An 11898-nucleotide genomic window follows, 5' to 3' on the forward strand; every position below is an offset into this window, starting at 1 on the left:
ACTCGAACGTGATTGGACGAGTGAAAAAAAGGATTTTTGTTTGCAAGTCGGACCAAAGACTCCAAGAAGAAAACTCTACATCGAGATCACAAAACCAACCACTATGAGCGCTCATCAGCCAGAAGTGATTAGCTTGCTCAGCTCATCACCCATTCCAGAAGAACATTCTAACCATAAGCATGATGAATCCCTACCTGAATTCGACACAAGCGCGTCGCTCGTAGACAATGTACAGGTCGAACATGCACGAGTCTCAGACGGAAATGACTATCCTTCGCCATACACTGCGACGATTCCCAACATACTTGCTTGCGATGCGGCTGGAGCCAGAAAGAGTTTACCAAGGCTACCGGTTGTACGAAAATTCAAGCAAGATCAGTACACGAGTGTGCTCGAGCACGACCTAGCAGTGACGAAGACGAAGCTGGCTCAAGCTAATTACAAGATCCTGGAAATGGAGCGGACGCAGGAGGAGCTGATGCGACTGAAGGATGAGCTGGAGATAGAGGTGCATGCATTGAGGGAAAGCCATCCACAATCTTCGACTCCCGCAAACATGGGACAATGGCCTGGCTTCCCAGTGACCCAATCAAAGCAACCTCAGTTCGTGGCGCCACAACCGATTTGGTATCAGCCCAATCTAACGATGCAATCACCACAATATTCGGCACGGCCAGCAAGCCCATCACCATACGCCAACGTTTGGACAGTCGCGCCGCCAGCCGCAGTCGGGAACGAGTATAGACCTTCTCCGCAGTCCTTCAGTCAGCCTGGGAGAAACAGATAGGGCCGTCTGTGCCACGCACTGTTCGCGTCAAATCATACCAAGACTAACGGCACCAGGCGTTCCACCATATATTCACGATCCTAAGTCAGGGAATAGGGGAGGAAGAAGCTAAATATCGAAACATTCAGTTCGACGCACAGGTGGCAGAGCTATGGCAGAAAGCTAGACACGAAGTCGGAAAGTTACTGGTCGAGGGTTTTACATCTCAGATAGTCCTTGAATAAATGTGAAGCTCAAAACCGATCACGCTCTAAGTAGGATGGAACCATGCATCAAAGACAGAAGAAATATCAACCATCAGTGCGGCAACCTTGATTCAGTAGTCTTTTCAGCGACGCGTCTCGCGTCCCGCGCTTCTTCACTCTCGTGCTCGACCACTTCCCCTCCCCAATGCTTCCATCCCAACTAAACATACACAATGCCTCTCTCCACAGACGCTGCTCAAGCTCTAACATCCTCCAAATCCACCTTCCTAACCTCCCAATTCCGTCTCCTCGACACACCCCTCACAACTCCCACATCCAATATCCCACTCCTCCCTAAACCTATCATAGACAAGACTGTAGCCCAGGTAAACAAGAAAATCTCCCAGCAAAACAAGCTAGTCTACTCACTCGAGTCGAGACGACATGTGCTTGAGCAGATTGATGGTGTCTACTGGCGGGATGTGCTCGCGGCTGGGTTGCCAGTCAGGAAAGCTGAGACGGTGATAAAGAGGGAAGTTGACTTTACGAGTCGTAATTCGCAACATGGTATTGAAGTGCTGCCGGATTCTTGGGAAGATGTCGTGCTTGGTGAACGACCTGCGAAGCGGAGGAGGAGGAGGAGGAGGATGGAAGATCAGGATGGGCAGGGTGAGGGAAGTCAAGAAAAACCAGTACTACCCACCCACAATCCGTCCATCAACTCAGAAGATATCAAGCATGACCAACAAACAGCCAAATACGCAGAGCTGCGCGAACGACTCCTAGCACAATCTCAGCGGAGGAAAGACCTACAACGAAAGATGGCGCAGTACAAGCACCTCCAGACCCTCCTCAGACCGTTGGAAAATCCTCATGTAAACATTCAGCCGAACCTTGTCACTCGAGATAACAAGGAGCTGGAGAGTGAGCTGGTGCGTATGAGGGTGTTGCTGGCTAGGGCAGGGAATGCGTTGCAGCAGAAGTCGACGGTGCGAGAAGCAGGGACGGATAGTCCAGGACCACACAGAGGAGGAGCTACGAACTTACAGAAGTTACAGGCCGTCCTGGAGCTGGGGTGAATCTGGAGAAAGACTTGGGAAGGACAGCACAGATACGTTGTCAACTCAGGCTCAAAATGAGTCGGAGCATGGGATGTCTGATCTCATTAGGGGCACAAGCCGGAGTCAACCGACAGCAGTAGACCACACGGCCGTTCAAAGAAAGCAAGACGGCGCTAATTCATTATCGTGAGATCTCGTACAAGGGAATGACTCCATTGCCTCTTGGTAGTGTTACAGTATCTGCATGAGCAGCTCAATCATCGTCAGCGTCTTCAACCATGGGCGCAGCATGTCGCTTGGTCGCCAAAGCACCCCCAGCGGAAGCAGTAGGTTCACTGCCACTAGTAATAGCGCCACCATTCATGTTTGACGTTGGCACATCTTGACTCGCCTTCTCAGCCGCTTGCTGTCCAGCAGCGATAGCACCACCGTCACCACCCTTCTTGCTCTTCTTTTTCTTCTTCGTTTCCTGCCAACCCCAGACCGGCTTGAAACTGTCAAAAAACCCAACATCCTCGAACAGATTTGGAAACAGCCATAACCCTGGCGGTACTGCGAAAACTGTAACGCAGAAGAGAATGAGTCTGAAAATAGCCATGGCGAAGAATGCACCGAGTAGACCCATTGCGCCGACACTCAGGTACCATACGCCTTGTCGCATGAACATTGGCCAGAGTGGAAAGAGAACAACGGTGAATACAGCGAGCAGAGCCAGTATACTGTAGACTCGTGTCTTAATGCTTGGTACCTCGTAGATCCACATGTAGTGCATCATCGGCTCAAATTCTTGCTGACCTTCGATCTTGACATCCCAAAGACCCTTTACTCGTTTTGGTTTCTTGTGATTGTGGCCTGCATGCTCATCATCTTTCTTTCCCACTCTTAGCGCAAGCATGTTTAGTGGGAGAAGTTGAACAGCGTTGCGGGCTTCAACGTCGTTGGTGACTGGAGGGAGTAAAGGATCTTTCTCACGAGCCTTTTTGTAAGCATCGCTTTGTAGGACTCGAAATGCGCGCTTGACTAAAGCATGTATTAGCACAGTTTTATGAAAAGAAAGAAGAAAGACATACCCTTGAACATCTCTTTCCTCTGTCCATCAAAAATACACGTTCGCAATTTGAGATCTTGAGATCTAAGAAATTTTGCAACAGCAAGCGCATCAGGCTTTGGCTCAACAGGCTTGTTCAGGTCAATCTTCTGTAATTGAGGTTGTCCAGGCTGGGGTTGTGGTGGCTGCCCATTCGCATCAGGTGGTTGACTCTGTTGACCCTGTTGCTGGGCCTGTTGAGCCGCCTGTCTTTGCGCTTGTATTGCTTCCTGCTGCTTCATGGCCAGAAACTGCTGCGGGCTCATTCCTGCCTTGGCTGCCTCTTCTTGTAGCCGCTGCTGTTGCATGGCTATGAATTGTTGCGGTGTCATTCCTGCCTTTGCGGCTTCTGCCTCCAAGCGCTTTTGTTGAATCATCTGGAGTTGCTTGAATTGCTCGAGTGTGAGGCCGTGCTTCTTCGCTTCTTCTGTCATTCTTGCCTCCATTTCTTGTGGTGTGACTTGTCTGCCACCAATGAAGGGACCCCCTCCGGGAGCTGCCATGTTTGGAATTTGATATTATTCTTTCAAGAGTGGTTTCGTGGAAAGTTCGGTCAGTAAGGATCCGTGGTTCTGGGCGTATTCGCGGTGTAGAATACAGAACCAGAACTAACAATTGACAATCGATAAATAATCGAGGATCATAATGGAAGCCACAGTTGCCCGTCCTGTACCCGAAAATGGCAGGTTGGACGATGCGATACGATATCACTCTTCACGGGACACCACGCCATTTCGCATTTCAACTCTGGAAAATACCGAATAAGGACACTTCACAAGCGTTACATCAACAGTATATATAAGAGCTTGTTTCTGCTGCGAATAAGCTCGATAGGTAATCTATCTTCATGCCCGCTCTATTTACTAACAACTCAGAGTGCGCTCTTCAACACTTCTTTCACCTCCTCCTCATTCAGCACAGGCAATCCTAACAGCTCATTGTCAACCTTCCCTGTAAAATCCGGCTTGTTCTCTCTACCAAAAGCGGTATCGATAACAAAATCCCTCATGACACTTCCCATGTTGGCGTTGGGGTTTTGAACTCTTCCCAAGCCCCCTTGGCAATGTCACTGGTGGATTTGACTTCAGTCTCGCATTCCTTCCCATCGATACTCTCGTACAATTGAATCAGCCGCTTCTGCGTCACAACAGCGTCGTGAATAAACACGGCTCGATTCTTGGTTGCCTCCTGATTCTCGATGATTCCAACTACAGCTTTGCCGATCGTCGAAAGTCGAGTAGTGGAGAACGGCACATCACCACCATCATAAAGAGTGCCTTTATGTTTTTTTGGGTTCAAGATGAAGCCGACTTCCAGACCCCAGTCGAAAAAGACATTGTTGTATACCAGCGTGTAAGTAAAGTCCGGATCCGCGGCAGCGAGCTCTTCCAAGTGTTTTTCTACTGCTATCTTGCCTTGCGTGACGGGTAGTGGTCGATTTATTGGGTCACGTCATCTGAGCCAAATCCACTCGGGATGAACCTCTTCACACCAGCCGCCATAGCGGTGTCAATCAGAGGCTTCTGTGTGACGACTAGGCAGATGCTAGCGTCGAGATCACCACTTCCAGACCTTGGAGCGCTGCGATGAGTTCTTGCTGATGTGTGTAGTCCACTTTGACAACGTGCTGATTTACATGCTTGGGCAGATTATCTGTCGTGTTGCTGTCCTTTCTTGACAGGACGATTACCTCGAAGTCTGCGTCGAGGAGTGCTTTCAGGATAGCTGGTCCTAAGTTGCCTGTAGCACCTGCGAACGCGATCTTGGGAGCCATGTCGATTCAACTTGAGTTTCAGAGGCTACGGAAGGTTGTATGAAGTCTGTGTCTTGCTTTGGTATATCGTTTATTTTGCTGCTTGTGCTCGTGCTTATGGTCGAAGCCGGCTATGGTACAAATTTCGCGCTCTAATATACCTTTGACTCAAGAGCCGGCATCCTCACCTCAGGTCTCGGCTCCGGCATCACCTTACTGTAGCTTACATATTCGGCCGCTATAGAATTGACGCAAACATTGCGAATCCTATGTTGTATTATGAAATCAACATCCTTGCCCATGAATCTGAGCTCTATCGGGCAACTACGCTAACCCGTATTTGGGCTACTGCACATCCCTAAAATGGTGTGTTCTCGGCAGGCACTCCTTCATGTTCCTCCTTGAACACGTCCGTCCGTATCATCGTTTGCAACCGTCTATTTTGATCGCACAAGGTTTAGAGCCGAGCATGTTACTGAACTGAACAAGGTATTGACATAGTATATACATCATTATATGTCGTCCGTATAATAACTATCCTTCCTCACTGTACAGTGGTAATTCTTGCTAGTCCAAGCAATGGTCCTTATCCACAAGTGGTTTCTCCTTATCCCGTCCTGTTCAATGCGCCATAACAAATACCTTTAACTAAATTACATATTAGCCAGTTGTTCGTCAATGGCTCTATCCAGGAACGCCCTTCTATCGCCTGCTGGTACCTCCGCTTGCAGTCGCTGTTCGACCAAAGCCCGGACTTGCTTTTTCGTAACACTATCTAGGTCGACCTCGTGTAGCACATCTCTGATCGCTGCCACTATCGACTCGTTCGATGGTCCAGCTGGATGTGCAGTTCTGAAGTCGAAAGCCGAGCCAGGCCGACTCTGGTTGGCATTCAGCCCAAGTAGTGACCTAGAAGCTGCAGCAGACATGTTCGCATTTGTGTTGTAAGGTCCTGGTGATGGTGACTTCATCATTCGTGATATACTGCCAGTACTGAGGAGTGAGTTTTGACGATTATGCAAGGAAACTGGCTGATCCTTGTATGTACCCATGCCAGATACTGCACCTCCACGAGCGTAGGGCATCGGAGAATGTGGTGGTACCATGTATGGAGTGCCATGTTGTTGGTGAAAGTTGTTCAGGATAGTACTCGTCGGCTTGACCGAGGAATATGTACTGTGCATGTCGTCCATCTCCATACCACCGTAGCCAGGTTCGTCAGAGTATGGAGCATATCCTTTCTCTTGATAGCCTCCATTTGGTTCGCCTCTTCTTCCGGGTAGACCGTTGTGCGTAGCATAGTCATCCCACTTTTGCAATGGAATGGATCGAGGGTCGAAGCCTTCTTCTTGCAGTGCAACAACCTTCTTGTCTCCCTTCTCACCAATGACTACACGTGTGTTTCCCCAGGAGAAATCGTCCTGCTTCCAGAAAGAGTAGATAGGGAGGATGAACGAGTAGATAGGATATGCGATGATATAGATAATCATCCATCCCACGTGCTGCCATTGTCGTTTGACAATGAAAATTATCGCTTGTAAACCATAAACAGCCGCAATCATGATGATGGAGATCAGTGGGAACTGGCCGGTCCCGGTGGCCACTATGTAGATGAGATATCCCAGGTAGACACAAGTTGCTGGCAGGATGATCGTACCGAAAAGATCCAGGAAGACGATGAACCGCATGGAGAAGCAACAAAAGCCGCAGAGATCCTTCAGCCAGACAAGTTCAGCTAGATTGTGAACAGTTGAGTTGATCCAGCGACGTCTTTGTGACAGCAAGACTGACCATGTTTCGGGAGCTGCCGTAAGTGCGTAAGCATCAGGAACGAACTTGTAGGACATGTGAGGGAAGTGCTTCGTCATCAAAGTAGTCAAATATCGGTCTTCACCCAAAGCAAGAAGATTCTTCTTGTGTAAAGTGTCGACTTCGCAGTCGGCGTACTCTTGAATGAGCTTATCGGCAATGATGAGCGGCTTGCCCTTGTCAGCGGAGCGTAGACGATACATGCAGAAACTATCAGGAATTAGCAGAGCTTTAATGCGAGAGGGAGGGTAACCTACCATCCAGGCAAGCAGGTAACACTGCCGAACAGGGATTCGAAAGCCTTGGCGAGATGATGCGAAATATAGTACTCGTAGACCTGGATCATAGTCCACCAACTTCGTTCTTCGTTTTCCAGACTGGTCTCGCCACAGATACCAGCAATCTTAGCATCATTTGCACAAGCAGCGACCAGTCGATTGAGTGAGTCTTCGCGCACCATAGTATCAGCATCAACCATAAGAAGGTATTCGTATAGCTCAGGGTCAACGCCGATGATGTTGTTGATCTGATGGAACATTTCCAACTCAAGAGGCGACATGGCAGCGCGGTGATGAACACGATTCAAGAACTGCATCAGCAAGATCTGAGAGTCTCGCTTGCCTCTGTTTCCAGGCTTTGACTTGTTCTGTTCGGATTCTTTGCCAACCTTAACGACGACGATATAAGGTACCACGTTGCCCTCAAACTCGTATAAACCGGAATAGACTTTGCCGTAATTGAGTTGCTGATTGCCAGCTCCTACAGATCTGAAAGGCAGAGCAGGTGGATCGATCTTGGGGTCAACTCCAAGAATATCGAGAACGATCTTAGGGGTCGGCCTGTCATTACCGCCACCAACAATCATGCCATCGCATATGACACAGATAAGCTTACGCTTGTTGTCATATTGCAAGGCAGTCAAAGAATCCAACGACTTCCTCAGATGGTCCTCACCTTCTGTATAGGCGGGTACTTGACAAATGACAAATTTGTCTTGTGGAGAAGGTCTTCTTTTCGAGCCGAGTTGGAGTGCAGCTAGGAACTTCGTCAATATGACGGCACAAAGAATCATTGCAAAGGCAAGCAGGAGGTAGTTGTTGACCTGGCAGCGGGCTGACTCTCGGAAGTCAGTCTCACCCTTGTAGAAGGCATTGTTCAGACAATTAAGACTGTTCTGCCACGTAACGCTTGAGCCCCATCTGTCGGTAACATCGGTTCCTGGATATTTCTGAAACAGTTCCGTGACCTCGTCTGGTAAGAATTTGTATGTAGTGTAGTCGTTCATGCGATCCAGCGTGTAGAGGTAGTCGGTGAGATCGTAGATCTTGTTATTCACCACCACCCAGGAACGCTGGTCCTCGTCGGCTTGCTTGCGAATGTCTTTCCAAGAAACGACTAATGCGCCCTTGTAGTACTGTTTGATGGTAGGTAAGAACTTTGAGCCGAACCAATCCCAAGAGTGTAAAGCAGTGGTGGTGTCGCCCTGAAATCTTTCACCGTTGTAGTGGACACCATTAGTGAATTGCTGAGCTGCAGTGTCATTATATTGTAGTTGCACACTTTCATCGACGTTCAGTCCTGGGCATGCTCGGCTGAGTGGAGGTGGAAAGTAAGCGTCCAGGTTCATGCCAGCGAACGGCATCATGTTCGATGCATCAGTCTTGATGTTAGTATCACTGTGGTCCGTCTTGTAAAATTTGGTCATATCGTAGACTTTGCCAAAGATGCTAACATAGTAGTCGTCAGTACCTTGATGATATCCAACTTGCTTGGCGTTCCAGGCTTTGTCCATGTTGGGGCAGAGCAACTTGCCAAAGACAACGATGTAGAAGATGACTGTCGCGTTGAACAGGAAGATGAGCATATTCAGCACGAGCTTTTCACGCCAGGCCATACGCACGTCTGGTCGTTTCATACGACCAATGCTGCGTAGCAAGATCGAAGGTATGAAAAAGGTTAGAGCCCAGACGATGCTAACCCACGCTTGACGACCTTTGCTGGTCTTCTTGGATTCGATCCTCTTCGTATCTGCAAGTTCGGGATCTATTGCGGTGTACTTGCCGAATTCTGTATCGTAGAACAAGGCATCCTCCTGGCTGTCATCACCTTTAGGTCCGAGACCATAGTCACCTCCAATGGTGTTAACAGTCTTGGCTGCAGTTGGTGCCATAGACTTCGGCCGACCGATCTGATCCAGCAGGTTCTCTCTGCTATCAACCATGCTCATCTGGTCCATTGGCGGGAAGAAACCACTACCATTATGGGGTGTGTTGGCTGAATACGAGCTTGCAAATGGGTTCTCGCCGTATTTCTCATGCATGGGTTTCATGTCAAGCATCGTTTCTGCTTCCCACCAAGCATTTTCTCTCATCCATATTCTTTCCCGACCAAGAACAACTTCGCCATTGCTCCAGCCTCGTTCCAGGATGAAAGTCTCGACACCGTCACGACCATCTTTGCAACCTAATCGAGAGTATCTTGTGACAAATTCCTCGACATCGAAGTCAGCAGTAAAATCGAGATGCCTATTGCGCCTGTTGGCCCATTCCGGTAACCGCCATGCCCGTAATTGACGAGATACAGCACCAGCAGACCAAGCAGATGTTGGTGTTGGCAGAGTGGCAAGACTTGCGAGCGAGTCGTCTGTGGGATGAAGTGACAATTGAAACCAGACTCTGCTACTAGCGAGCGAGGCAGCGAGTTCAAAGCGGCCTTTGGTGCCGAAGCTGAGAACGCCGTCGCCTGTAGGGTAGAGTAATGTCTTCAGGAAGCCACCCTGTTCGGCTTCAATGCCGACGCGCTCCAAGATGCCGTGCCTACGATCCCGGTCATGCTCTCGTTCACGAGCAACCGGCCCACCAGCGATAGCAAGGTCAGCTGCAACATCGGACAATGCAGCTTGCATTTCCTTGAGAACAGAATGGCCAGCCGCTACTACCTCGACACCATCTTCTTTCATTTCAGCATTGATGCCTATTGTATCGTCAAAGACACTGCGTAAAGCGACTGCCTTGCCAAGTGCCTCAGGGGGAATTTCAATTACAGTCACACTGACCTCATCGCCGTTATTTGTGGCATCATCCGAGCTGCTGTCGCCGCTGAGTGGAATCTGGAGACCAACGGTAATGGCAGCATTTGCCTTTAAGATTACCCAATCTACCAACGCTTCGTAGATGCCAGCGATGAGGACTTGACGGTCATCGGTCGAACACTGCCTCAGCAGGATTTCGGGCTCGATACCTAGTAGACTGCCGACATCTTCGCAGATCTCTTCCAGCTGTTCTGCGTCAACAAGAAGACCTAGAGTATCGCCAAGCTTGAGAAGCGCAGCCAGGGCGGATAGGAGACCACGATAAGCTGCGCCCTTGATTCCAATGGCTTTGAGGGCATTGCGGAAATCTTCAGCGGAGGCCGCATCGTCAGCAGTAGGTAGGTAAGAGGGTGGCTCGAAGGTTGCTGAACGGTTGAGCAAGCTGTATTGGTGGAGTGGTTTCAGGCCCAGAGTCTCTCTTTCGCTCGCGCTTGCGGAGGCATGTAAGTAGTAGAAGACGTCAAATGCTCGATAGCCAGGTTCGGAGGGAATGTTTAGCAGGCCTTGGTCTACGTCAATGCCGGATGTCGAAAGTGCCAGTTTGATGGCAGTGAGCTTGCCTGCAAGCGACAGAGTATAGGTCGCTGCAAGAGAAGAGTGTCTACCAGTCTCGACATTGAGTGGCGTCACACATGTGAGGAAAGGGCGCAGTGCAGTAACAGCAGCAAAGAGAACGTCTGGTGCGTCGACAGGCAGGATCCTGAGGAATTGAGTGAATAGAGAGGGAGTGGAAGGATGGGCTGAGGCAAGCACTATGCAACCATCCTCAGCTCTCCTTCTTGCATGTTCCCAAGCCTTGACAGCAGTCTCGTCGTCTACTGTGCCACCAGTCCTGCCTTGTGCATCTGGGTTTTGGGCCGATGACCATGTATTAACCAGAATACTCGTGCTGGCGTCGAGTGAGTATGGTTGACCCGAGGAGTATATCGTATGTAGGGCATTGAGCAGAGTGGTCGTCGAGACTTGCTGCGGCTGCTGAACAGCCTGACGAGCATTTGTAGCGGCTGACAAGCCAGACATCTGGGAATATCTATTTGCAGCCATGTTGCTGGTGTTTCTCAAGAGACCCTGTCAGGTAGGACCGCTGACAGGGCGATTATGCCCTCGTTGCTAAAAGCTTCAAACACTCGATTGCCTCTTTTACTTTGCTGAGATTCTCGATTGTTGTCCCTCTTTGCCTTCTCCTGCTAGATCTCGGAATAGGGAGGCTCTCGATAGTAAGCGGTATTAGTTGGGCAGAATCAACCGGTGCCTGAAGGTATTGTCGAAGCGAATGACAGATGCTGATGAACGATAGACAGTGAAGGGAATGCAGCAAGCCGGACGAACAAGAACGATTCAAAGCAAGTCGACCGTTGAAACAATTGATGCTCTGAGAATGGATGAGGCGTTGGCAACATCCACCAGCGCGACTGCCGTCCACAATACGGGTGAATTACAGCCATCTCGTGTGTCTGACGAGCTTTTCGTGGCGTAGACATGGACAGGGAGGTGGATCACGAGCCGAAAACAAACTTAGCTCAACCTTAGTGATCCTGGGCTGGAAGCTCCTCCCGTGCTGATCGGGCTTGACTTGGCAACGCTAGGTCGCTATGGAGATGTGGCAGGGATCCAATCAGTCATGATTTTCCTCTCCTGAGTACTGGTGTTTCTGGTGTTTGTCGCCATGTAAGCCAGCCGCATCACCGAGTCTACTGCAGCTCAATGTCCGTTGTACGTCCAACATCTGTTGTAGCTCGTACTCGTGGGTGTACACAGTCAAGTAGCACACGGCAACACGGACATTATCGTGAAAGCAGATGCACGACAATCATTCGACGAGTCAAGGCCCTGCTGACGCCACTCAGATTTATTTATCGATACACATGGCAAGATCCGTGAGGAGGCCTGTGAGATGGATGCGTTGAGAAAGGCATTGACCATATTCGTAAACTCTTTGAAACATTGGAGAGTGCACCGACCACCACATGCGAGACATGCACTGATCTATTCAAAAAATGCTGGGCCAATCGCATGTTGAAAAGCTGAAGCTCCGGCTTACATCATCTGCATTACAGTATTCGCCGCAAAACTAATACAACGCCTGCCGATGCTATTGCTCCATTGCAGCCCATATCGTGCATTC

General features: G+C 49.5%; 5 protein-coding genes across 5 annotated transcripts; 2 read left to right on the plus strand and 3 right to left on the minus strand.

Annotated features, from left to right (window-relative positions):
• Positions 1-103: 103 nt before the first annotated feature.
• LTR64_000985 (uncharacterized protein) lies at positions 104-787 on the plus strand (the record flags this gene model as incomplete). The annotated part of the gene is made up of 1 exon (XM_064895366.1): positions 104-787. One exon carries the CDS (start codon positions 104-106, stop codon positions 785-787), a length of 684 nt encoding a protein of 227 aa, XP_064758053.1.
• Positions 788-1205: 418 nt separating this feature from the next.
• LTR64_000986 (uncharacterized protein) lies at positions 1206-2051 on the plus strand (the record flags this gene model as incomplete). The annotated part of the gene is made up of 1 exon (XM_064895367.1): positions 1206-2051. One exon carries the CDS (start codon positions 1206-1208, stop codon positions 2049-2051), a length of 846 nt encoding a protein of 281 aa, XP_064758054.1.
• A 235-nt stretch (positions 2052-2286) lies between these two features.
• Positions 2287-3623, minus strand: SEC62 (Translocation protein S62; the record flags this gene model as incomplete). The annotated part of the gene is made up of 2 exons (XM_064895368.1): positions 2287-3053; positions 3104-3623. 2 exons carry the CDS (start codon positions 3621-3623, stop codon positions 2287-2289), a joined length of 1287 nt encoding a protein of 428 aa, XP_064758055.1.
• A 502-nt stretch (positions 3624-4125) lies between these two features.
• LTR64_000988 (uncharacterized protein) lies at positions 4126-4894 on the minus strand (the record flags this gene model as incomplete). Its single annotated transcript, XM_064895369.1, has 2 exons — positions 4126-4523; positions 4693-4894. The coding sequence occupies 2 exons, from the start codon at positions 4892-4894 to the stop codon at positions 4126-4128; spliced, it is 600 nt and encodes a 199-aa protein (XP_064758056.1).
• Positions 4895-5526: 632 nt separating this feature from the next.
• Positions 5527-10817, minus strand: LTR64_000989 (uncharacterized protein; the record flags this gene model as incomplete). Its single annotated transcript, XM_064895370.1, has 2 exons — positions 5527-6892; positions 6940-10817. 2 exons carry the CDS (start codon positions 10815-10817, stop codon positions 5527-5529), a joined length of 5244 nt encoding a protein of 1747 aa, XP_064758057.1.
• Between the last annotated feature and the right edge of the window lie 1081 nt (positions 10818-11898).

Source organism: Lithohypha guttulata (genome assembly GCF_036872675.1).
Source record: "Lithohypha guttulata strain CCFEE 5908 chromosome Unknown scaffold_1, whole genome shotgun sequence".
NCBI lineage: Eukaryota > Fungi > Ascomycota > Eurotiomycetes > Chaetothyriales > Trichomeriaceae > Lithohypha > Lithohypha guttulata.